The 27,427-nt window shown below is 45.1% G+C and overlaps 1 protein-coding gene across 1 annotated transcript in view; it reads right to left on the bottom strand.

The window, feature by feature from the left end:
- The window catches only part of rhbdl2 (rhomboid, veinlet-like 2 (Drosophila)), a 93,779-nt gene that overhangs the window by 46,102 nt on the left and 20,250 nt on the right, over positions 1-27,427 (bottom strand). Inside the window, exons 2-3 of the mRNA XM_070898487.1 lie at positions 5,976-6,214; positions 1,945-2,093 (exon numbers count right to left, since the gene is read on the bottom strand). Coding sequence (XP_070754588.1) covers positions 1,945-2,093; positions 5,976-6,179 — 353 coding nt within the window. The 5' untranslated portion in view covers positions 6,180-6,214. The remainder of the gene's footprint in view (positions 1-1,944; positions 2,094-5,975; positions 6,215-27,427) is intronic.

Here is a 27,427-nt window from a genome sequence, read left to right as displayed (position 1 = left end):
TTTTAATACTGTGTGTAAGGTTGCAGCCCCTTTTTATTTGAAGGGGCTGCTCGTCGATTTCTGGCTGCATTTCAGTCCCACGTTCTTGATCGTTGGGCACCCAGTGCGGAGGAGAGCGGGCAGGTCAGAGGGCCTCCTTGTAGTACTGCTCCTGGGCCTGGCCAAGGCAGCCACTAACAGATCCAGGCAGCGGGCGGTCGAGGGGGTCATTCAGCCCGACTGACTGCCTCTCTTCCGCGGTTACATCCGAGCCAGGGGGTCCCTGGAGATGGTGCATGCGGTGTCCACCAGTACGCTCGCGGCCTTCCGCGTGAGGTGGGCGCCGGAGGGACTGGAGTGCGTCATCACCTCTGGTAAACTGAATTTTGATTTAATTTGTTAGCTTTTCTAGTTGTTGTGCCCCGTTAACAAGGCGGCACTTGGTTAATTGTATAATTTAAAGAGTTGTAGAGCTGTTGCATTGTGAGTGTCTTAGCCAGTCACGTGATGTTCACAAGACTCAATAAAACCCCAGTCAGTTGAGTCTAGGTCATTCACAATGAGGAATGCAGTTGTGAGCCTTGTGGATGAACTGGTATTGTGTAGTGTGATTGTTAAACCTTGTGTAACCAACTAGTTCTTAATAGCAATGTGTTGCTATGAATTCTTAAGCAAAGAACCCATGAAGCAAATTGTTTACAATTGTTTTGATGTGATTTGAATTTACTTGTGTTGTCTTTTCATTTTCTCAACTTCAAAAAGTCCGTGACATTGATTAGGGTTTTCCGTTTCTGTGCTTGCCAGCCTATTATTTTCTTTCCATTAATGTAAATGTGTGGAAAACTGTAGTTAGGAGATGTAGAAGCAGAAAACCATGGCCATTATGTCTAGCAAATATACTTTTTCTTAAATCAATTGTATGTTTAATATACTTTCAAAATAACTAACCAACCTTATTGTACAAACTAAAAGAAAAAGGGAGCTTAGCCCAAATGAAGTTATTCCATGCATTATTTCACTGTTCTCTCAATTTGAAAGACCTTTATATGGCCAGTATTGAGGCAACAATTGAAGAGCTGAAAATCAAAACAATGTGGGGAAGTGTCACTGGAATGGGATTAAGAGGATTACATGGTGGTAATTCCACAGAGCTAATATAGGCCAATTCTGTGTTGTAAAATTCTATACTCCCATAGCCACTGGTCTGTCACTACATTTCCTCCTGGGAGTCGAGTGGATTAAAAAAATACATTTTTAACCATAGTCAATTTGGAAGGTTGTAAGGACTTTAACAAATCCAGCCTCAATTTCAAACCCTGTTATTACATAAAATGGGCCAGATTGTTTTTTTCCATATACAATATATAAACGTCAAGTCTTAACAGTTTAGTGCAACAAATCACTCCACTGAGAATAGGCAATTAAATGTTAGTTGGGCTGCCAAATGTTTGATTTGGTAGATTATTATTGGTAGAACTGTAATATTAAAACGAATAACGATTCAATGACCAATGATGTCAAATACTGGTTATACAGCATTTCTTCCCAACAGGACAGTCTTCATTTGCAAGTGTGCACAGGCTATATATATTATTGAGGATCTAGTGCCAGGGCCCAATCTTAGTTCCACCTGAGCTGAACATTGCATTCCCCCCCCCCCCCCCACCCCCCCGAGCTGTAGACAACAACCACAACTTGTATATATATAGCGCTCTTAACATAGTAAAACATCCCATGGCACAGGGAAGCGAATTATAATGCTCTAACATTTCACCAGATGACAACAGCCAACTCATTTGGTCGGTACAGCTCGGTATCACACCTTTAACTATTGTCTCCATCACACACAATTCTTTTTATAAAAGTCAACACTAAAACCTAATTATTATAGGTGTGTGATTTCAGACATTTCCTGTGCTTTATTTATCCATAGAATAAAACAATATTCGTGTGAGAAATACTTACCCGGCATGCACAAACATGTAAGAAACGAATCTCCAAGCCTCTTTCCTTTTGTCAGGCCGATATATGAATGGACTATCCCACACCCCTTTGTCCAAGGTAATCCACTGCTTCTGGGGCATCCAGACTGCATAGTAAATAAAAATAGCCAGCTGAAAAATAAAATGAGAATTTCACAATGGAATATTTAAACTCAAATTCTCCAGCAGTAAATAACTTAACCAATCACAAAGTATAGTCACTGTGCTTTATGATAGTTATGAATTCCCAGCAAATGAAGGTGGTGTGGGTGGGGGGGTGGGTGGATTTGACTTTTTAAAGCATTCAGAGAACCAATATTTCATAGAATCATAGAAATTTATGGCACAGAAGGAGGCCATTCGACCTATTGTGTCCACGCCAACCGAAAAAGAGCTACTCAGCCTAATACCACTTTCCATCTCTTGGGCCATAGCTTTGTAGGTTACAGCACTTCAAGTGCATATCCAAGTACTTTTTAAATGTGGTGAGCATTTCAGGCAGTGAGTTCGAGACACCCACTACCCTCTGGGTGAAAAAAGTTGTACAATGGAATCCAAGAATCTGATCCCACACAACATGCTTTCTACGCCACCAAGGAAAATAACAGAGACCTCATCTTATTCTCGTTTTCCCCTTCTCTCCTTCTCAGAGCATTGTGTGCCACTGGAGAAAATTGATGTACACTCACTCCCCTCTAAATGACCAACCTTGAAGCAGCCAGCCAACACCAAGAAGGAAAATAAACACCGACTTAGACCCTGAAGGAAGCCAGACTCTTGCACCACAACTAGCAAATGAGCTTGATGATTTGGAAGCAGCTAAAGTCCCTTCTGTATTGCTGCTGCTCCAGCCACGACAGGACAGGACAGTGGGGCAAATGTGCAATGATGTAGCCAGAATTCAGGCCTATATTTTTCTCCTGCATTTTCAAGCCCATCATATTTTGAAGCAACAGACCACCCTAAAATGATCCCAATTTGCCAATATACAAGTATTCGTGAACTCATTCAAAATGGATTCAGCTCATATCTCAACTCTACCAACAACTACTGTGAATCTTGTTAAACTCTGTGTATATGTTTTGTTTTATTCTCCAAAGTGAGTCATGGCCCTCTTAAATCATGGTAAAATAAATGATACTACTTTTTAACACATGGAACCAGGATAAGCCCAAGAACGAACTGCACTATTGTGGCAACTTAAAGCATAGAAATGCAATTCTCATTGGCATCAATTTAGAATCACATAAGCTATAAAATATCTCAGGCCAAATCAGGCTGCCCTAATAAACCAGGAATGCTCTTTAACTTTTAACATACCAATGAGCAATTTGTGAAGTAGATGGCAAACCGTTGACTCGGGGTCATTGTTCTGCACAACTCAAATAAATTATTATATTTAAAATTTCAGCATGAATTGTTTACATTTCTTAAAACACTCTTTAATATGTATATTTAAAACATCTTAATAGCCACCATAAAGGCATTTGTTTTTTGCAATATTCTTTCTCGCCTTTAAGGGATTTCCACAGGCATGTCAAGCCTAAGATCGAGGACAGTTGTAGCAAAGACAATTTAAAAAAGGCTGATTGTCGTCATATCACTGACTCTAGAGCATAACTTTTCAAACTGTGATTCCCCAGATCCTTGGGGTCTATATGGGAATTCCTGAAGTCTAAAGGTTCTATTAATCAGATTGCTATATTTTTTCCTCAACCAAGGATTCCCCTCTACCGTGGTTAACATGGTCCTCGACCATGTCCGTTCTATTTCACGCACTTCTGCTCTCACTCCTTCCCCTCCCTCCCAGAATCATGATAGGATTCTCCTTGTCCTCACCTTTCACCCCACCAGCCTCCATGTTCAACGGATCATTCTCCACCATTTTTGGCATCTCCAGCTTAATCCCGCCACCAAACACTTCTTCCCCTCCCCTCCCCTTTCAGCATTCCAAAGGGACCGCTCCCTCCGTGACCCACTGGTCTACTCCTCAATCCCCCCAGTACCCCCTCCCCTTCCCACCGCACCTTCCCGTGCAAGCATAGGAGATGCAACACCTGTCCTTTAACCTCCTCCCTTCCCACTGTCCAGGGCCCCAAACATTCCTTCCAGGTGAAACAGCTTGTACTTCTTGCAATTTAATATACTGTATTCGCTGCTCACGACGTGGTCTCCTCTACATTGGGGAGACCAAATGCAGATTGGATGACCGCTTTGCAGAACACCTCCGTTCAGTCCATAAGCGTGACTCCAATCTTCTGGTGGCCTGTCACTTTAATTCTCCGCTCCACTCCCACTCTGATCTCTCCATTGTCCATCTCTTACACTGTTCCAACGAAGCTCAACATGAGCTCGAAGAACAGCATCTCATCTTTCGTTTAGGCATTTTACAGCTTTCTGGACTCAACATCAAGTTCAACAATTTCAGACCATAAACTCTGCCCCTTTTTTCACATGGCAGTTTGATGATTCTGCCATTCCCATTTACACCTCATCTAGACTCATTTTTTGTTTCTTAACCATAATTTTGCCTCTTAATCTCTCCTGCTTTCCATCCTATCACAGACCTTCCCTTTTGTTCTTTCCTCCCCTCCCCCCACTTTCTCTGCCCGCACATTTGCTTAAAAATCTGTCACATCTCTTAACTTTTTCCAGTTCTGAGGAAGGGTCATCGACCCGAAACGTTAACTCTGTTTCTCTCTCCAAAGATGCTACCTGACCTGCTGAGTATATCCAGCATTTTCTGTTTTTACTTCAGATTTCCAGCATCCGCAATATTTTGCTTTTGCTGTATTTTTCTGTATTTGTGGACTTGTTAGCACAATGTTTCCGTACACTAGATAAAATATTTTCTAAACTGATAGCACAGTTTTTCTTTGGGTATCGGACACTGTCTGTCGAAAGTTAAGGCACAGGTTCCACTGAAGTGTCTTAATGTTTGAAGGAGTTCCCCACACAGAAGAGCTTGAAAATCACTGCTCTAAGCCCAAAAGAAAACCATACCACAAACAGAATGTTATATATCCCACCACCGAGTTGTATTTTCAATGAAGAAGATAGAAACATGTCCATTGGTAAGAAATAGGAGTCATTATCTCAACATCTCCAGTTTATTATTTAGTATAGTGGCCTTTCAGATCTAGTGAAGAAAATAACAACCAAATAGGTGCATTTATTTAGCAACTTTAGCATAAAGAACATCGCGCAAGGAAAACCGATGGTGAGTAGGAAGGTTTGGAGGAATGACAAAAGACTTGTCCAAAGAGTTGGCGACAGAAGGTTTGTGTTGGTGGGATAACATCTTCCATTTCTTAAGGTCTTCCTCACGTCATCATAAAAGGTTCTATCTCCAGTATAAATGATTCCAATGTAAATAAAATGTTTCATTGCCGTAATGCAGTAGTTTACACAGTTGCATCAATATAAGTGGAACACACAATGGGGAACAGTGTGATGGGTCTTTTCTATTAGTTTATGGGAACTTCATAACCCATTTTATCATCAGGCTATCAAGTCTTGTGGAAAAATGAAGGATACTGGATGCCAACTATTACATTAGGAAGAGGTAATTCAGATCAAGGATTTTTGATTACATTCCAAAGTGCAAGTGCAAGGCTCGAATGTCTTGTTCATCAGCTGAGTAGTGAGACTGGATAGCTGCCAGTTATCTTCTAATAGACATCTATTATTCATATAATGGAGAGTTTACCATTTTTTGACGGTGATTGCTTCTTTCGATATTTCTGGCTACCGGTGAATAACAAAGGATCTCATTGGATATAATGCAATGGTGTTGCATCTCAGAATATACGAACATAGGAATGTAGAGGACTGAAAAAAAGGTAATTTTGGTCCATCTGGCCAGCCCAAATATGGAGCGGTAATATGAACTCTCAGAAAACCAGCTCATGTGCAGCGGTGAAACAGAGAAATTCACTGTTCCCCAATGATACATTCTACATCAGTTACAGTTGTGCACTAAAGGTTATATTTTGGCATAAATGTGGACTCTACCTCAGCCAAACTAATGGAGATAATGAAGATCGGCGGAGGAAGGCAATTTGCTCTTTCCATATAGCGACTTCTGGTATCTTCAGGAAGCATGAAATTAGACACTGTTGTGTGAACCTTGTGGCACCATGAGCAGCATTGTGGCGATTCCCGATTCGCCACTTCATTCAGATTTTCTTTTTCTGCTTCTCTTGGCTTCATCTCCATCTTTAGCACCTGAGTCAATCCTAATTCAGTGTTATCTGTTTTAAAAAAAGTCACAACATAAACAATTACCAAGGCACCAAAATCCAACAGTTCAGAATTACATTGGGCAAGATAGGAGGCGTCATTTCAAACCACCGGCATATCGCTGAGATCAAAGAGGACAAAATTGGTCAAAATGTTTTCGCTGTTATGTTGGCGGTACGCCAGCGGTCTGCAACAGGCGGTGTGTAACCTAATAGTCGATCCAGATCAAATTTCTCTTCGATGGACGGTGTGGCACTGAACTACGCATGCGTGATTTTTTCCCCCTGTTTTTTACAGAAGCGTTTTACCCACGATTTCAGGGGTCACCCGCGCATGCGCAGTGAGTTCAAAAGGAGGGAAAGAGAGTGAGAAGGAGCAGCAAGGTAGTTGACATGCAGTTACTTTAAAAACACATGGCAGAGTTAAAAAGTATTCCTAACAGCTAATAATTCTACAGTTTGAAGAATAAGAAGACATATTTTACGAAACAAAAATCAGAAATATTATGGAAATGTAAAAAACAAATCCAAGCGCAGGAACATCGAGAAGGACGGGAGGTTGAGGGCGCCCGCCTTCGACGAGATGGAGTTACCCGCCCTTCTCGAGCATATCACAGAGAGGTACTCCGAGCTAACGAAGGGTGGTCGTGGAAACTCCCTCTCCCCCAAAGGAGTACAACAGGATATGGGATGAGATCGGGGAGGCTGTGTCCTCCAAAAGTACCATGGTACACACCGGGGAAAGATGCCAGAAGAAGTGGAACGATCTGGTGAGGGTAGCAAGAGTAAGTAATGATTTTATTTGTGCATCCCCCATGTGCCATGTACCACGTTGGTTCAGTGTCACACGGATGATGTTATTTATCGTAAGGTTACAGCGATATAATTGTGCTTTCAGGCAATGACAAGAGGATCATGTGTGTGTGTGTGTGTGTGTGTGTGTGTGTGTGTGTGACCCTGTGTGTCTGCAATATTAAATGGATTGAAGATTTTTACTTTGATTTACTTTACTTTCTGCAGAAGAAGACATCTGCAATAGCAGCAGATCAGCGGTGTACGGGGGGAGGACCCATAACCCAGGAGCCTCTGACTGACATCAAGATCCGTACCCTGTCGCTGGTCGGGAATAGCAACCGTGCCACCACCAGCATTAGAGCTGACCCACCAACACAGGATGGTCAGTTGAATACAATGCAGTCTGTGTTGCAGTTCTCTCATGTCATGTAAAGTAACTGTAACTGTAATGTTGTCCTGATGTAATGTAACGTAAGTTTATCGTACTGAAATGTTGGCCGCATGTCATGTACTGCAATGTTGGGGGCATGTAACGCAATGCATATAGAAACATAGACATAGAAACATAGAAAATAGGTGCAGGAGTAGGCCATTCGGCCCTTCGAGCCTGCACCACCATTCAATAAGATCATGGCTGATCATTCACCTCAGTACTGCTTTCCTGCTTTCTCTCCATACCCCTTGATCCCTTTAGCCGTAAGGGCCATATCTAACTCCCTCTTGAATATATCCAATGAACTGGCATCAACAACTCTCTGCGATAGGGAATTCCACAGCTTAACAACTCTCTGAGTGAAGAAGTTTCTCCTCATCTCAGTCATAAATGGCTTACCCCTTATCCTTAGACTATGTCCCCTGGTTCTGGACTTCCCCAACATCGGGAACATTCTTCCTGCATCTAACCTGTCCAGTCCCGTCAGAATTTTATATGTTTCTATGAGATCCCCTCTCATCCTTCTAAACTCCAGTGAATACAAGCCTAGTCGATCCAGTCTTTCATCATATGTCAGTCCTGCCATCCCGGGAATCAGTCTGATGAACCTTCACTGCACTCCCTCAATAGCAAGAACGTCTTTCCTCAGATTAAGAGACCAAAACTGAACACAATATTCCAGGTGAGGCCTCACTAAGGCCCTGTACAACTGCAGTAAGACCTCCCTGCTCCTATACTCAAATCCCCTAGCTATGAAGGCCAACATACCATTTGCCTTCTTCACCGCCTGCTGTACCTGCATGCCAACTTTCAATGACTGATGTACCATGATACCCAGGTCTCGTTGCACCTCCCCTTTTCCTAATCTGCCGCCATTCAGATAATATTCTGCTTTCGTGCTTTTGCCACCAACGTGGATAACCTCACATTTATCCAAATTATACTGCATCTGCCATGCATTTGCCCACTCACCTAACCTGTCTATGTCCCCCTGCAGCCTCTTAGTGTCCTCCTCACAGCTCACACCGCCACCCAGCTTAGTGTCATCTGCAAACTTGGAGATATTACATTCAATTCCTTCATCTAAATCATTAATGTATATTGTAAATAGGTGGGGTCCCAGCGCTGAGCCCTGCGGCACCCCACTAGTCACTGCCTGCCATTCTGAAAAGGAGCCGTTTATCCCGACTCTCTGCTTCCTGACTGCTAACCAGTTCTCTATCCATGTCAGTACATTACCCCCAATACCATGTGCTTTAATTTTGCACACCAATCTCTTGTGTGGGACCTTGTCAAAAGCCTTTTGAAAGTCCAAATACACCACATCCACTGGTTCTCCCTTGTCCACTCTACCAGTTACATCCTCAAAAAATTCCAGAAGATTTGTCAAGCATGATTTCTCTTTCATAAATCCATGCTGGCTTGGACCGATCCTGTCACTGCTTTCCAAATGTGTTGCTATTTCATCTTTAATAATTGATTCCAACATTTTCCCCACTACTGATGTCAGGTTAACCGGTCTATAATTACCCGTTTCCTCTCTCCCTCCTTTCTTAAAAAATGGTGTTACATTAGCTACCATCCAGTGCATAGGTACTGATCCAGAGTCGATAGACTGTTAGAAAATGATCACCAGTGCATCCACTATTTCTAGGGCCACTTCCTTAAGTACTCTGGGATGCAGACTATCAGGCCCCGGCGATTTATCGACCTTCAATCCCATCAATTTCTCTAACACAATTTCCCACCTAATAAGGATTTCCTTCAGTTCCTCCTTCTCACTAGACCCTCGGTCCCCTAGTATTTCCGGAAGGTTATTTGTGTCTTCCTGCGTGAAGACAGAACCAAAGTAGTTGTTTAACTGGTCTGCCATTTCTTTGTTCCCCATTATAAATTTACCTGATTCTGACTGCAAGGAACCTACGTTTGTCTTCACTAATCTTTTTCTCTTCACATATCTATAGAATCTTTTGCAGTCAGTTTTTATGTTCCCAGCAAGCATCCTCTCATACTCTATTTTCCCCCTCCTAATTAAACCCTTTGTCCTCCTCTGCTGAATTCTAAAATTCTCCCAGTCCTCAGGTTTGCTGCTTTTCCTGGCCAATTTATATGCCTCTTCCTTGGATTTAACACTATCCCTAATTTCCCTTGTTAGCCACAGTTGAGCCACCTTCCCCGTTTTATTTTTACTCCAGACAGGGATGTACAATTGTTGAAGATCATCCATGTGATCTTTAAATGTTTGCCATTGCCTATCCACCATCAACCCTTTAAGTATCACTTGCCAGTCTATTCTAGCCAATTCACGTCTCATACCATCGAAGTTATCTTTCCTTAAGTTCAGGACCCTAGTTTCTGAATTAACTGTGTCACTCTCCATCTTAATAAAAAATTCTACCATATTATGGTCACTCTTCCCCAAGGGGCCTCACACAAGATTGCTAATTACTCCTTTCTCATTTCACATCACCCAGTCTAGGATGGCCAGCCCTCCATGGTTCCTCGACATATTGGTCTAGACAACCATCCCTAATATACTCCAGGAAATCCTCCTCTACCGCATTGCTACCAACTTGGTTAGCCCAATCAATATGTAGATTAAAGTCGCTCGTGATAACTGCTGTACCTTTATTGCACGCATCCCTAATTTCTTGTTTGATGCTGTCCCCAACCTCACTACTACTGTTTGGTGGTCTGTACACAACTCCCACTAGTGTTTTCTGCCCTTTGGTATTCTGTAGCTCCACCCATACCGATTCCACATCATCCAAGCTAATGTCCTTCCTTACTATTACGTTAATTTCCTCTTTAACCAGCAACGCCACCCCACCTCCTTTTCCTTTCTGTCTATCCTTCCTGAATGTTGAACACCCCTGGATGTTGAGTTCCCAGCCTTGGTCACCCTGGAGCCATGTCTCCGTGATGCTAATTACATCATATCCGTATTGTCTGTCTGTGATATGTAATGCAGTACTGCAGCAGTGGTGGACAATTAAGTAAGACTGCGATAAGTCACTGTTCTATGTACTCATGTAACCCTGATCCCTCCCCTGGTGCCAAGCTTTTTTCAATGTTGTTTTGTTCTTCCAGACTCAGATGATTCAGACCACAGCGACACAGAAGACAGACCCACTGCCTCCACCTCTGGCATCACCGAGCCCTCTCCCGACTTCACCACTTGCAGAGATGAGGAAGATGAAGAGGAAGAGGAACAGGAAGAGGAAGAGGAAGCCAGTGGAGGTGGAGACGGAGGAGGATATGCCAGCTCCATGTGGGACAGCTGGGACATCCTTCATCACGGAGTCTGTATTCAGGGGATTCCCCCATGACTCCTCTGACTCTGCGGGATCAAGCGGTGCGCAGCAAGGCACTCTCAGTGTTGCAGCGCCTTTGCTGCAGCGACGGAGGTTGGTGCAGAAAAGGTCGGTTGCTGCATGACAGATAGGCGCGAATCAGGACACGGCGCGTCTGTCACAGGCCAGCCACAACATAGGTCAAGAGCTGCTCAAGGCCATGACTATGATAGCCAGAAACATCGCAGCTCTATCAGAGCGGCAGTCGGAGGATATGTCGTGTATGATCACCGCGATGGAGCGAACCGCTGATGCCATCGAAGCCATGCGGCAATCGACAGGATCTGGACATGGCGCGGAATCCCCCTGCGCCATAGTTGTAGTATATGCAAGCACTCTAATAATGACTCCATGAGGTAAGGGTATTGTATTTCAACTGCAGTGAACTTAGTTCGTTTATTGCAGCTCCTTGTGTAAGGACACAATGAGGTGAGCTCCCTTTTATACTTGGTTACCTGCAGTGTGCAGGTGACACTTAGGTCTCCACCAATAGCACGCTCTTGTGGTATAGGTATGGTGTATACGGTGTGAAGATACATTTAATGGTCTAGTGTTACTATACATACATTATACATACATAACAACACTCCCCCCTAAGTCTTGTGCCACAGGCTTTTACACTGTGTGCTCTGGCCATCGACTTGAGTGCCCAAAGCCCTTGCACTTTGTCTTTGCTTGAGAATGGCTCTCTCCCTATGGACCCCCAAGTCCTTATTGCCACAACATTGGGAAGTGGTCGGCAGTGGACGGTTGGAGGTTGTAGTGAGGGTTGTGTGGGTTCTGGGTTGTGATCCATGTGTTCATGACTACATACATCCATTTTCTCCCCCCCCCCCCCTACATAGACCATGTGTGTGGCTCAACACTTGCATTGGCATACATGTACAGAGAATAAGGAATCAGATTGGTTATGTCCCTGTTTTTTAGTTCAGTGGTGGTGGAGCAAGTACATGTTACAAGTAAGGTACATATGTGGTGTTGTCTGGCCCCTGGCGTGTGGGTGCAGGTGGGTGAAGATGTTTAGTGGTGGGCAGAGCCACAGGGGTGTGTGGCCTCCCTATCCTCCATTGAGGGCTGCAGGGTCACCCTGCTGCCCTTCAGTGGTGTGGGAAGTCTGGTCATCCCAGGTCCCGCCGGGAGGGCTGGAGGGTTCTGGCCTCTTGCTCCCGGTGCTGGCCCTGGTGGCCAGCGGGGTAGGGCCGATCTGGGGCAGAGTGCCAGTGGTGGTGCCCGTGATGTCCATTGATCGCTGGACCTATAGTGGGTATGCTCCCACTATGTGTGTGTGGCCACCCTCCCTGGGGCATCATATTGGTCCCGGAGGCGCATGCGACGCGATCATGTAGCCCGCTGGACCTGGGTGCTTCCCACGGGAGGTTGCCTTTGGCTTTGTCAGCGTACATGTAGAACCCAGCATCATCTCTCATTTTAGCATTGGCATTCATGATACATTGGTTCCGACCGCAATCAGCCGACTCGACATTGTTATTTGTCATTACACTTTCACATTTGTCCATGACATCACTTTCCTGTGTACTATCAGCATCTCTGTGCAAGGTTACATTTGGATACCTGCATTTGTTAGTTACATTTTTCTCATTAGCATTACCAGCAACACTGTTCAACAGTACATTTATATACTTGCATTTGTTGATTGCATCTTTTATATTAGTGTCACCAGCATCGCTTTTCAATGGTACATTTGTATACTTGCATTCGTTAATTACACCTTTATCATTAGTGTCACCGGCATCGCTGTACCAAGAGTGTAACTGTTCCTTTAATTATTTTGGGTTGTCGGTTTCCTTTCAAAGGGCCTTGCAATATTTATCCCAATCTGGTTCGCTGCTCGGCATCACGTGTTGCTCCCTCAACGCTGCCCCTTGTGGTCTGGTTGCGGCCAGCTTGATTTCAGGTGCTTCACCTAGTGGTGCGGGCGCCATCTTCTTTCTCTCCACAAGGTAGGCTGTGGTGATCCTTTTCTCCCCAGGTTCTGTCACGGACGCGGGGAATCTATCTTCTACGCCGATCTTCTTCTCTCGGAGTCCTGCCACTGGAGCCCGAAAGGTGAGGTCTGGTCGTTCAGGTTGGATCATCTCGCCGTTGAGTTGTGCAGTCTGTGTCGTCGCCACGCAGTCGAGCTGGATGGTAGGATTTCCAGGTGCTGTGATGAATCCAAGTTTGGGGCCACATAGGACGTCGGTCGCTGGGGCCTGGAGGCTTTCCCAGCTGCAACAGATTTGGATTTGCTTCATCCATCTTCTTCCCAGCAGCGTTGGACCATCACCGCAACGATCCACAGAGGTAGCTTGTGCATCACGCCGCCATGGGACACCTGCACACCCACTCTGCCAACGAGTGGGATGGTGTCTTTTGTGTAAGTGAGCAGCTTCGCCTGGATTGGGAGCATTTTGGATCATTTGGCGGGATTGTCCCAGAGTTTCTCAAAGGCCTTCTGATTCATCAGCGATTGGCTCCCCCCGTGTCGATCTCCATCGAGACTGGAACACCATTGATTTCTACTTCCATTTTCCATGGGGAACTCTCGGTGGAGCAGGTATACACTCCGTACACCTCTTCCAGGGGCTGAGCCACTTCATAGACTCTCTCTTCGTTTTCATCAACGCTGGAACCCGGGTGATCGGCCAACTCTTCAGCGACTCGGTGAGTAAAACTCGGTGAGTTCAAAAGGGAGTTAGATGAAGTCCTTACTACTGGGGGGATCAAGGGGTATGGCGAGAAAGCAGGAAGGGGGTACTGAAGTTGCATGTTCAGCCATGAACTCATTGAATGGCGGTGCAGGCTAGAAGGGCCGAATGGCCTACTCCTGCACCTATTTTTCTATGTTTCTATGTTTCTAACATCAAGTCAGGGGACCAACCATGGTTCAATGAGGAGTGTAGAAGAGCATGCCAGGAGCAGCATCAGGCATACCTAAAAATGGAATGCCAACCAGAGAAAGCAGCAACACAGGACTACATGCACGCTAAACAATGGAAGCAGCATGCTATAGACTGACCTAAGTGACCCCACAACCAACGGATCAGATCAAAGCTCTGCAGTCCTGCCACATCCAGTCATGAATGGTGGTGGATCATTAAATAACTGACGGGAGGAGGAGGCTCCATGAACATCCCTATCCTCAATGATGGCGGTGCCCAGCATGTGCATGCAAAAGACAAGGCTGAAGCATTTGCAGCCATCCTCCTAAACTGAGGTAGGACGTTCTTGCTATTGAGGGAGTGCAGCGAAGGTTCACCAGCCTGATTCCCAGGATGGCAGGACTGACATATGAAGAGAGACTGGATCGTCTGGGCCTGTATTCACTGGAGTTTAGAAGGATGAGAGGGGATCTCATAGAAACATATAAAATTCTGACGGGACTGGACAGGTTAGATGCAGGAAGAATGTTCCCGATGTTGGGGAAGTCCAGAACCAGGGGACACAGTCTAAGGATAAGGGGTAAGCCATTTAGGACTAAGATGAGGAGAAACTTCTTCACTCAGAGAGTTGTTAACCTGTGGAATTCTCTATTGCAGAGAGTTGTTGATACCAGTTCATTGGATATATTCAAGAGGGAGTTAGATATGGCCCTTATGGCTAAAGGGATCAAGGGGTATGGAGAGAAAGCAGGAAAGGGGTACTGAGGTGAATGATCAGCCATGATCTTATTGAATGGTGGTGCAGGCTCGAAGGGCCGAATGGCCTACTCCTGCTCCTATTTTCTATGTTTCTATGTTTCTATGACCTTTAGTGTTACAGCCTTTGCAAGTATTGTCTTTGTATCGGCACTGGTGGGCCCTGTGATTTCCTCCACAGCGCCAGCATGGGGCTAGCCGGTTGGCCCCATGTGGCAGACTCAGGGTTGCGGGACTCGGGGCAGCAGCCTTGCCTCTGAAAGGCGTCATTCGGTTCACTGTACTCATCGAGTTAGAGTCCTGGGGGTGAGTCATCACCCTCTTGGAATCGCAGGCGAAAATCATGAATGCCTGGCTGACGTTAATTGCCTTCTGCAGGGTGACGGTAGTGTCCGCAGAGAGCAGCTTGTGGAGGAGGCCCTCGTGGCCAATTCCAATAACAAAGATGTCTCTTAGTGCTTCAGTGAGGTGGTCACCAAAATCACACGGTGCAGCCAATCTTCTCAGGTCTGCAGCACATTTTGCAATTTCTTGGTCTTTGGGCCGCCAGTGGGTGTAGAACTGGTGTCTGGCTGTGAGGATGCTCTCTTTAGGTTTGAGCTGTTCTTGTATTATTGTTACGAGCTCCGCGTAAGTTTTGGTTGTCGTCTTCGCTGGGGCTAGCAGGTCCCTGACGAGGCCATGGACAGTGGGCCCACAACTGCTGAGCAGGATGGCTCTGCACTTATCAGCCAGTGAGGTCAGTGTGGCTCGAGCCAGGTTGATCACGATGAAAAAGTGTTCAAGCCTTTCCACAAAGGCATCCCAATCTTCCCCATTGGCGAATTTTTGGAAATTGCTTAGGTTAGACATATTGTGCGTGGAAATTCGTAATCTCATCACCAGTTGTAGTATATGCAAGCACTCTAATAATGACTCCATGAGGTAAGGGTATTGTATTTGAATTGTAGTGACCTTAGTCTGTTTATTGCAGCTCCTTGAGTGAGGACACAATGGGGTGAGCTCCCTTTTATACTTGGTTACCTGCAGTGTGCAGCTGACCCTTAGGTCTCCACCAGTAGCACCCTCTGGTGGTACAGGTATGGTGTATACAGTGTGAAGATACATTCAGTGGTTTAGTGTTACTGTACATACATTATACACACATAACAACAGTAGTCAGGTCGACAGCACCTGAGGGTGGGGAGCTGACATCAGCTTCCAGCCCCGAAGCCATGCCTTCCACATCACGAGCTTCTCCTGAGGCCCCATTCATTGCGCCTGCAATGTCTGACCCCCAACGACAGCAACAGCCCTCGGGGTACGGTGCTGCACGCCGGCTTGGTAACAGCACAGGGAGGTCCAGGCTCAGGGGCAGTGAGAAAGTGAAGGGTGGGAGTAAGAAAGGGAGGACTAGTCCCAAGGGTGGTGTAGCACGCGGTTGAGAACAGGGCCTTTTCACATCTGGTTCCTCTTTTCGACAGGTTGTCAGCAATACAGGCTGAGATAGTACAGGCCCCATTCTTTTTAAATCTCCACAATATTTATTGATGAAAAAAGTTACTCAGTAACAATAAATTACCTTTTCCACTCTAACTTGCACTGTAAAATCACTGTTCACCTCAGAAATACAAAGGTGCTGCTTTAGCTGATAGTTCCCGATTTCCAAAATGGCGGATCAGTGCACTCCGGCCATTCCCACCCCCTTAACATCGTGTAAAGCCACCTTTTCCAGGACGGTATGCAGCTCCGGTGGTATGTCAGCGGTATGCGATGAAAATCAGACTTTTTGGGCGATATGCAGGCGGTCCTGCACAGCGGATGGTGTGCATACCGCTCGGCGATATGTCAATGATGAATATTCCGCCGAGCGGTATGTCGGCGGTATGCAGGTGTTTTTTGACCAAAATCACATTTTTGGGCGGTACACGGGCGGTAGGTCGACCAATTTTGGGCCCTTAAGGTTTTAGATGGGATTTTTTTGATTTTTTGAAGTAGTGGCTTACTGTTATAGGGGTTAAAAGTTTTTTTTAAGTGTATAGGGAATGCTGCTGGTGCTTACAAGGGCTTTGATGGTAAATGAAGGCCTTTGAGAAGACAGAAAATGCTGCCAATACTCAGCAAATCAGGCAACATCCGTAGAGAGAAAAACAGAGTTCACGTCTCAGGTCATGATGCTGCCTGACCAGCTAAGTATTTTCAACATTTTATGCTGTCATTTCAGATTTGCAGCATTCACTCGCAGATAGAAGACACAGAAGAGGAGGAAACAGACAGAAGGATGCACCCCAGACAGCCCCTTTGTGGCCGAGATATCCGGATGGAATAATCCGTCCAGTGACCACAACCTTAATTCCCCTTTCAACATTAGTCCCACAGCTTACCTTCCCTCTATTACTGACCATCACAACGATCTCTTGGCCATGATGCTGAAATAAAAGCCACCACAAAGCAAACTTTCCAATCCAACTTTATACATCTTTCCATCCAATATGACATCAAGAAATTAACTCATCTCCCATATGCAATCTCTTAGTGACTGTTTTGTGTGTGCCTTTGCCTATCCGAGAGGTGTTACGCAGTGCTAGCCCAGTGGCTGCAGCATGGCTGGTGGAAGGCTGCTGACTTTTATTGGGGGGTACTGCAAATGGCCTTGCTGGTTGACCTTGAGGAGATGGTGGCTGGGAGAGTCAAATCAATCTTCTTCTTCTTGTTCTTCTTCACTCTCTGATCCCACTTCGTGTCACCCACTGGCTGGGCAGGCTGCACTTCTTGGGTGTGTGAAATGAGGAAGGTACAAGGGTGGAGTTGTGGTGATGGGAGGGTGGGAAAGCATAAGCTGCATGCCAGAAGGAGGATACCAACATCTTTTATCCTTACCGCCCCACCACAGACCAAGGGTTCTGCCATTTTCCTGCTAAGAATGGCTTGCACCAAATCCTTCAAGGAGTTGAGGTGAGGTTGGGACTGGGAGATGTGCCTCATAATTGTTGTAGATTGTTGGTAGGTGATTGCGGGGGGGCGGGGGGGGGGGGAGAGTCATGCATTGAGCAGTGCATGAGGCTAGTGGTGCAGTTGGCAGAAGACAGCTTTTGAAGATACATTGACTGACCTTGACCAGTGATCTGAGGCCATGAAGCTTCCTTGGGCACTGGAGCCAGGTGGTGGGGGCAATACTGCTGGCAGTGATGACCTCAGTGATGTAGTCGTACATCTTTCTTTCTGGAGAGCCTCCTGGCCCCTATGGGTAGAGAATCTGTCTTGCAATGTTAAACCCCTGCACAAAACGGGAATGCTGTGTGCGAGATCCTGTATGCCCCCTCCCAAGCTTGCTGAGCCATTTGTGTTAGCGCTGAAGCAGTTTTCCCATTTTTTGAGGTTAGGAAGGGAATTCGGCTTAAAGCACTGAATATTCACATTTGGGACTTCTTTTTAATGTTACTTTTTTTTTTGAAAGGCAGAATGGCTGAAAACTGCATGTTTCACTGCATTTTAATTTGTATTCGTTCTGAGTGCATGGCCCATTTAATTCACGGACCTTTTAATTGCCCACAATTCCTTGCGAGCTCCACTGCCTCGCTCCCGGAAGTTGTGCAAAGTTACCACGCCATGTCAGGACGGGATCTTCGCCTCGGAGATCTCCACTAACACCACCAGGACGGCGATGCACAGAATGTATGCGCCTCACCACCAATCTCCAGCCAAATTTAGTCTCGTTAGAGTTGCAGCCATTTTCAGCGGCCGTTAACTCCAGTTGTCGGTAAGACCGGCAACTTCCGTGGCAAACACGAATTTCTAGACCCAAGGATCTATCTTGGCCCCCTTCTATTTCTAATCTACATGCTGTCCCTTAGTGACATCATCTGAAGATAAGTTATAAGGTCCCATTTGTACGCTGATGACATCCAGCTCTATCTCATCATCACCACCTCTCTCAACCCCTCCACTGTCTGTGTTGTCAGATTGCTTGCCTGGCATTTAGTCTTGCATGAGCTAAAATTTCTTCCAGTTAAACATTGGGAAGGTCAAAGGCATTGTCTTCGGCCCCCACCACAAACTCCATTCCCTAGCCAACGATTCCATGCCCTTTCCTAGCCATTGTCTCAGGCTGAACCAGACTGTTGGGGAGGAGTTAAACTAATATGGCAGGGGGATGGGAACCAATGCAGGGAGACAGAGGGAAACAAAATGGAGACAGAAGCAAAAGTCAGAAAGGAGATGAGTAAAAGTGGAGGGCAGAGAAACCCAAGGCAAAAAACAAAAAGGGCCATTTTACAGCAAAATTTTAAAGGGTCAAAGTGTAATAAAAAGGCAAGCCTGAAAGCTCTGTGCCTCAATGCGAGGAGTATTCAGAATAAGGTGGACGAATTAACTGTGCAGATAGCAGTTAACGGATACGATGTGGTTGGCATCACGGAGACATGGCTCCAGGGTGACCAAGGCTGGGAACTCAGCATCCAAGGGTATTCAACATTTAGGAAAGAAAGACAGAAAGGAAAAGGAAGTGGGATGGCGTTGCTGGTTAAAGATGAAATTAATCCAATTGTAAGGAAGGACATTAGCTTGGATGATGTGGAATCAGTATGGGTGGAACTACGGAATACCAAAGGGCAGAAAACGCTAGTGGGAGTTGTGTACAGATGGAGAAGGAAACAGTTAATTCAGAGACCATGGTCCAGAACGTAAAGAAGGGTAACTTTGAAGGTATGAGGCGTGATTTGGTGAGGATAGATTGGTGAATGATACTTAAGGGGTTGACAGTGGATGAGCAATGGCAGACATTTAGAGACCGTATGGATGAACTACAACAATTGTACATCCCTGTCTAGTGTAAAAATAAAAAAGGGAAGGTGGCTCAACCGTGGCTATCAAGGGAAATCAGGGATAATATTAAAGCCAAGGAAGTGACATACAAATTGGCCAGAAATAGCAGTGAACCAGGGGACAGGGAGAAATTTAGAACTCAGCAGAGGAGGACAAAGCATTTGATTAGGGCAGGGAAAATAGAGTACAAGAGGAAGCTTGCAGGGAACATTAAAATGGACTTCAAAAGCTTCTATAGATATGTAAAGAGAAAAAGGTTAGTAAAGACAAACGTAGGTCCCCTGCAGTCAGGATCAGGGGAAGTCATAACTGGGAATAAAGAAATGGCAGACCAATTGGTTCGGTATTCACTAAGGAGGACACAAACAACCTTCCGGATATAAAAGGGGTCAGAGGGTCGAGTAAGAAGGAGGAACTGAGGGAAATCCTTATTAGTCGGGAAATTGTGTTGGAGAAATTGATGGGATTGAAGGCCAATAAATCCCCAGGGCCTGATGGTCTGTATCCCAGAGTACTTAAGGAGGTGGCCTTGGAAATAGCGGATGCATTGACAGTCATTTTCCAACATTCCATAGACTCTGGATCAGTTCCTATGGAGTGGAGGGTAGCCAATGTAACCCCACTTTTTAAAAAAGGAGGGAGAGAGAAAACAGGGAATTATAGACCAGTCAGCCTGACATCGGTAGTGGGTAAAATGATGGAATCAATTATTAAGGATGTCATAGCAGCGCAGTTGGAAAGAGGTGACATGATAGGTCCAAGTCAGCATGGATTTGTGAAAGGGAAATTAGGATTGACAAATCTTCTGGAATTTTTTGAGGATCTTTCCAGTAGAGTGGACAAGGGAGAACCAGTTGATGTGGTGTATTTGGACTTTCAGAAGGCTTTCGACAAGGTCCCACACAAGAGATTAATGTGCAAAGTTAAAGCACATGGATTGGGGGTAGTGTGCTGACGTGGATTGAGAACTGGTTGGCAGACAGGAAGCAAAGAGTAGGAGTAAATGGGTACTTTTCAGAATGACAGGCAGTGACTAGTGGGGTACCGCAAGGTTCTGTGCTGGGGCCCCAGCTGTTTACACTGTACATTAATGATTTAGACAAGGGAATTAAATGTAGTATCTCCAAATTTGCAGATGACACTAAGTTGGGTGGCAGTGTGAGCTGCGAGGAGGATGCTATGATGCTGCAGAGTGACTTGGTGAGTGGGCAAATGCATGGCAGATGAAGTATAATGTGGATAAATATGAGGTTGTCCACTTTGGTGGTAAAAACACAGAGACAGACTATTATCTGAATGGTGACAGATTAGGAAAAGGAGAGGAGCAACGAGACCTGGGTGTCATGGTACATCAGTCATTGAAGGTTGGCATGCAGGTACAGCAGGCGGTTAAGAAGGCAAATTACATGTTGGCCTTCATAGCGAGGGGATTTGAGTACAGGGGCAGGGAGGTATTACAAGGGAGAACAGTTGATGTGGTGTATTTGGACTTTCAGAAGGTTTTCGACAAGGTCCCACACAAGAGATTAATGTGCAAAGTTAAAGCACATGGGATTGGGGGTAGTGTGCTGACGTGGATTGAGTATTGGTTGGCAGACAGGAAGCAAAGAGTAGGAGTAAATGAGTACTTTTCAGTTGTACAGGGCCTTGGTGAAGCCACACCTGGAGTATTGTGTACAGTTTTGGTCTCCTAACTTGAGGAAGGACATTCTCGCTATTGAGGGAGTGCAGCGAAGGTTCACCAGACTAATTCCCGGGATGGCGGGACTGACATATCAAGAAAGACTGGATCAACTGGACTTGTATTCACTGGAGTTCAGAAGAATGAGAGGGGACCTCATAGAAACGTTTAAAATTCTGACGGGTTTGACAGGTTAGATGCAGGAACATTGTTCCCAATGTTGGGGAAGTCCAGAACCAGGGGTCACAGTCTAAGGATAAGGGGTAAGCCATTTAGGACCAAGATGAGGAGAAACTTCTTCACCCAGAGAGTGGTGAACCTGTGGAATTCTCTACCACAGAACGTTGTTGAGGCCAATTCACTAAATATATTCAAAAAGGAGTTAGATGTAGTCCTTACTACTAGGGAGATCAAGGGGTATGGCGAGAAAGCAGGAATGGGGTACTGAAGTTGCATGTTCAGCCATGAACTCATTGAATGGCGGTGCATGCTCGAAGGGCCGAATGGCCTACTCCTACACCTATTTTCTATGTTTCTATGTTTCTATGTTCACAACCTTGACATCCGAGTTAACCCTGAACTGAGTTTCGGACCACATATCTTCGCCATCATAAAGATCACCTACTTCCACCTCGGTAACATTGCCCGTCTCCACTCTTGCCTCAGCCCGCTGCTGAAATCCTTATCCATGCTTTTGTTATCGCCAGATTTGGCTATTTCAATACTCTCCTGGCCTGCCTGTGTGTCAGCTGTGGCTCAGTGAATAGCATACTTGCCTTAGAGTTAGAAGGTTGTGGGTTCAAGTCCCGCTCCAGGAACTTGAGCACACAAATCCTCTCTAAACCTTCACCTAATTACTTTAAATTTATGCCCCCTGGTTGTTGACCCCTCTGGTAAGGGAAATAGGCCCTTCCAATCCACTATATCTAGGCCTCTCATAACTTTATACACCTCAATGAGGTCTCCCCTTAGCCTCCTCTGTTCCAAGGAAAACAAACCCAGCCTATCCAATCTGTCCTCATAGCTAAGATTCTCCACTTCTGGCAACATCCTCATAAATCTCCTCTGTACCCTTTCCAGTGCAATCACATCCTTTCTGTAATGCGGTGACCAGAACTGCACGCAGTACTCTAGCTGTGGCCTAACTAGTGTTTTATACAGGTCAAGCATAACCACCCTGCGCTTGTATTCTATGCCTCGGCTAATAAAGGCGAGCATTCCGTATGCCTTCTGAACCACCTTATTTACTGGCCTTATACCTTCAAGGATCTGTTGAAAGGATGCAAAATTCACAAGAATCCCTCCCTGTGTTTGGGCTCATTCGAAAGGAAATTTAATTTGGGACTATCTACCAAAAAGTTTGGAACGCTAAAGTGCTTATGGAAGAAACTATGAACTTTAATAGAATTTTGGATTTTAAAAGACAAACTCAAGGCTGTGGGTGGACCTACGGAACTAGCAAGAGACAGTCTAATTAAGTAAAGCTACCTAGGTGTGAGGACTGAGTTAACCTGTCTGGAAGAATGAGTATTCGAAAATCCTTCCCCCACAAGAGACATTAACATCACAAAATCATCCAGAGGTAGTTACCCATCAACATGGGTCTGGACAACCATTTCAGCATATACATCACAAAGAGGCCCAATCAACCTGTATGCGAAAGACTAAGCACAAAAGGGCATTGCAATTACCAAACTAATATTTCCATCAGGAAACAGTTTTCGAACATCAACCCACCCAAGACATATCAACTTTTAACGAGCCCAACAAAATATTACAAAGAAGAACCAAGCCCGTCAAAATTATACAAAGGATTTTGAACAGATTTGGCGGCAAGATTAGAACACTGAAATCATATAACTGACCCCTGTTTTCAACAGAGGTTAGGTGGTTGCTAGGTAGCTACAAGGCTGCTACTACCTCAGATGCTATACTACACAGGTGCTATACTGCAAATATGTCATCAAGACAAGGAGAGAAATCAACGCGACAGTTGTAAACTAACTTCTCCAGTCTCAAAGTCCTGAAGTCCTGAAGGAAGGAAGAACATCACCATCGCAGCAGTGACCGACCACAGTCAACATGATATCAAGGGAAAAACAACCGCGATCTTCTGTTAACTATCAAAAGGGTTGGTAAGCATAGTCCCTGCATGCCCTGGAGTCTAACCTAGCTAGAATTAGGTATTGGGAGGTGGGAGGTATAATTTACTGTGACCCCGCTTTGAATGTGTAGTGCATGGTTCTTTATTATAGTGATTTGTGATTTTAAGTTTGACATTGTACCTTTCCGTGTATTGTTCTTTATTAGAGTGATTATAAGTTTGACCTTGAACCTTTCCTTGTATTGTTCTTTATTAGAATGATTGTAAGTTTGGCCTTGTATTTTCTTACTAGAGTAATAAGCCTGTATTACCGTGACTGTATTAAAAACAAAGTTCTTTGCATCAAACCAGTGTCCTTTGCACTTTTGTCACATCCCCCAAATAAATCCAGAATACAGAACCCAAGGGAGCGGAAGCGATTCGAACCGCTCAAGTTGGTCAGAAGGGAACCTGACCCCCTCATAGAGACCACACCCCCCCTTACACTGTGGACATGCACTCCAAGGTCCCTTCGTTCCTCTGTACTTCTCAGTGTCCTACCATTTAATGTGTATTCCCTTTCCTTGTTAGCCCTTCCCAAATGCAATACCTCACACTTCTCCGGATTAAATTCCATTTGCCACTGTTCCGCCCACTTGACCAGTTGATTGATATCTTCCTGCAGTCTATAGCTTTCTTCTTCATTATCAACCACACAGCCGATTTTAGCATCTTCTGCAAACTTCTTAATCATACCCCCTATATTCAAGTCTAGATCATTGATGTATACCATAAAAAACAAGGGACCTAGTACTGAGCCCTGCAGAACCCCACTGCAAACATCCTTCCAGACACAAAAACACCCCTCAACTATTACCCTTTGCTTTCTGTCTCTGAGACAATTTTGAATCCAACTTGCCACTTTGCCCTGGATCCCATGGGCTTTTACTTTCGTGACCAGTCTGCCATGTGGGACCTTACCAAAAGCCTTGCTGAAATTCATATACACTACATCAAATGCACTGCCCTCATCGACCCTCCTTCTTACCTCAAAAAATTCAATCAAGTTAGTCAGATACAAATCTGTGCTGATTGTCCTTGATTAATCCGTGCCTTTCTGAATGAAGATTTATCCTGACTGGCCTGTAATTACTCAGTCTATTCCCTTCTCCCTTCTTAAACAAAGGTACCACATTAACAGTCCTCCGACACTACTTAGCCAGAGAGGATTGAAAAATGATGGTCAAAGTCTCTGCTATTTCCTCTTTTGCTTCGCATAACAGCCTGGGATACATTTCAGCCGGGCCTGGGGACTTATCCACGTTCATAGCTGCTAAACCACTTAATACCTCCTCTCTCAATCTGTTCATTTCATCTAATATTTCACACTCCTCCTCCCCGATAGCAGTGTCTGCATCGCCCCCATCCTTTGTGAAAACAGATGCAAAGTATTCATTAAGAACCATCTAGGTCCTAAGCTCTGGAATTCCCTCCCTAAACCTCTTTGGCTCTCTGTTTTCCTTTAAGATGCTCCTTAAAACCAAGCTTTTAGTCACCCACCCTAATATCTCCTTCTTTGGCTCGCTATCAATTCTTCACTGATTACACTCCTGTGAAGCGCCTTGGGATGTTTTACTATGTTAAAGGTGCTATATTAACTCAAGTTGTTGCTGTTATCGCTGACTAGGTCGGTTGTGCTCCACTGATTTTGTGAAGAAATTGGAGAAGTTATTTTCAATGGGCGGAAGAAAACTGAGATTGGAGGAGGGTAGAGGGATGTGGGCAATAAAGGAGACAACGAAGTTGTCAGAGATTGCTTTAAGACCATGGGTGAAGAGAGGTCGTGAGTGATAACGAGGTTGACAAGATGGCCAAAAGTAAGTATTGGGCTGTTTATATGAAAGGAAGGAAGGAAGCAGTGAAGTCAAAGGAGAGGGGAGTGGAGGATTTGAGGTGAAGGTAGAAATGTCCAAGGATACTCAGTACAGTTGCTGAGGCAGGTGAGAAGAGAGAAAGGAGGCTGAAGTGGGGCAATAAACAATAAGGATTTCAAAGGAGTAATGTAATGGGTGGAAGAGAGGAAGTGCTGTCTCAGAACAATGGAGGGAAGGCAAAGGGAAGATTTGGCAATAAGCCCATGTCACAGCTGTTTTGGCAGGACAGATGGAGTCACATAGGGAGGCATATGTAAGGGGAAAGGAGTCGCTATTCAGGAACCATGTTTCTGTCGATTAGAATCATCTATGATCAAGTTTCAAATGACCTTGTTTTTGAGGGAGTGACTGTTGTGGAGGGATATATGCAGAGGGATAGTGATTGTTGATTGGCTGATGGAGTTGGGAGGGTGCTCGTGAGGGAAAATAGCCAAATGGGGAGGAAGTTAGCGAGATTAAACCAAGCAGTGCGCAGAGTGAGGTGATCACCGGGAGCTGGGAATGAGGCTGCTGAAGTCTGGTCTCATGGAGGGAGAGAAAAAAAAATTGTAGATACATTTGATATTTTAAAAGTGCCTTGAAAGATTTCTCCCATAAGAACCTGTTCCAACAGAAAAAATACTTCACTCTACAAGATCCTTATTCTGCATGCAAAACGGATGCTTTGGACTGGAGCATTTCGCTTCCCTCATCCCAGCGGTTTTTCTCCATGTTTTCTAATCACTAATTATGACTTCATTTTAAACGGTGCACCTTGAGATAGGAACAGGATAGAATACATTTATTTTAGTCAGTCTTTGTGACACAGTTGGAGACTGTGTCAGCACATCAAATCTGGTATTCTGCTAAACAAAAAGCAGAGATGCGGAACTGATTGCTGATAGGCTGACACTGTCCTAAACAAATAACTAGTTTGCTTACGAGTGGAAATCCTGTTTAGACAGGAAATTCCACGCATCAGTTTAATAATGTGCAGTATTAGAAACATTATCATGAAGCCCTGAGAGTTACTCATTCTAAACCCTTGATGTGGTACCATCCAAGTCTTATTCATCTAGGTTGAGCTTAGTTATTCATGTGACCTACACTACAAACTGTAATGTATGTATTTTAAGGGTCATAATCACTTCCTGTGTTTTAGGCTCTAAGTTAAAAGCTGCTTGGATGGGCACTTGAAGTGCAGGGTTATGGACATAGAGCTGATAAGTGGGATTACACTGGATAACCTCTTGTTGGTTGGCGCAGATACAATGGTAAGTACTGCAGGGAATCGAATACGGCCAGGGTGATCTCCTGGACTAGTTTCGATCACCTGGATGGGTCGGATAGGAATTTTCCCAGATTTCTTTTCCCCAGTTGGACTGGGTTTTTATTTATTTTTTTGCCTCTCCCAGGAGATCGCCTGGCTCCGGTTGAGGTGGAGTGTAGAATGTTGCGGTGCAAGGGGTGTCACAGTTGTGTGGGGCGGACTGGTTGGGCCAGATGCTCTTTACTTTTCTGCCATTGTTCATTGTTTATAGCTTTATATGTAACCTTCAGGGCTGCTGACCGAGGTCCGTGTGACTCTTTGTCGGCCGTCGCGGACACGATGGGCTGAAATGGCCTGCGTCTGTGCTCCAGACTTCTAAAGGGCTGATTTTCACCAAGGCCTCCGTCCACCTAACTGCCGCCCAAAGTGCCGCCTAGGCTGTCGAGGTACCGGACAGCACTTTGGGCGGGATATTCAGGCAGTCTCTCGCAGGTAAGTGAACATTTTAATACTTTTTTCAAGGTCTTCGGATAGTTTTTGTATTTTTTTATTTGTGATTTTTATTTTCAGGTATTCAACCCTCCGTGCGCCCGACTCCATTCTCAGCGGCACTTGGGCGACAAGCGCCTCTACGGCCGACACTGCGACCTCCCATCCGCTGCCCCCAAGATTGGTGTCGTACGTCTTCCATTTGCCGCCCGCCAACCTTCAAGGGGCCTTCTTCAGGAATATCCCACTGTAAGCATCAGCGTAAACATCAACACAGACTTCAGGATTTTGGACTTTAAGTTTTGGACATTGCTTTTCCATATTTCATTTACTGCAGAAGAGCTGACAGCATGACTGGGACAGGCCCAGGAATGTTCCACAGGAATACACATCAGGTGGGCGGAGATAGTCTGGGATAGGTCAATGACTCAAAGCAGGAACCTTATGGAGGACCCTTTTGTCATGTAATGGGAACCCATTAGTGAGAGATCAGATAAACTGGTCAGTGCTCAAGCCATCATAGTGGATGAAGTAGCCCCGGAGCGCGGGAACCTGAGGACAAAGGAAGCTATGGGCCACCCAGACTCGGAGCCTTTATCCCCAGGAAGAGCCCGGTAACAAAGGCACAGATCGGAGCTGTAATTCATACTCGTTAGTTGGACTGCCTCAGGCAAAGGACTGGTTTATGGCACGATGATTCAGCAAACATTTTTTCAGGGATAAGAGACGACAGTTTGCTGCCATCTCTCTCTCTCTCATTTTCTATG

The sequence above is a fragment of the Pristiophorus japonicus genome, chromosome 14 (assembly GCF_044704955.1).
Source record: "Pristiophorus japonicus isolate sPriJap1 chromosome 14, sPriJap1.hap1, whole genome shotgun sequence".
Classification (NCBI taxonomy): Eukaryota; Metazoa; Chordata; class Chondrichthyes; family Pristiophoridae; genus Pristiophorus; species Pristiophorus japonicus.
The sequence above is the reverse complement of the archived record's forward strand: the minus strand, read 5'-3'. Positions and strand labels throughout refer to the sequence as shown.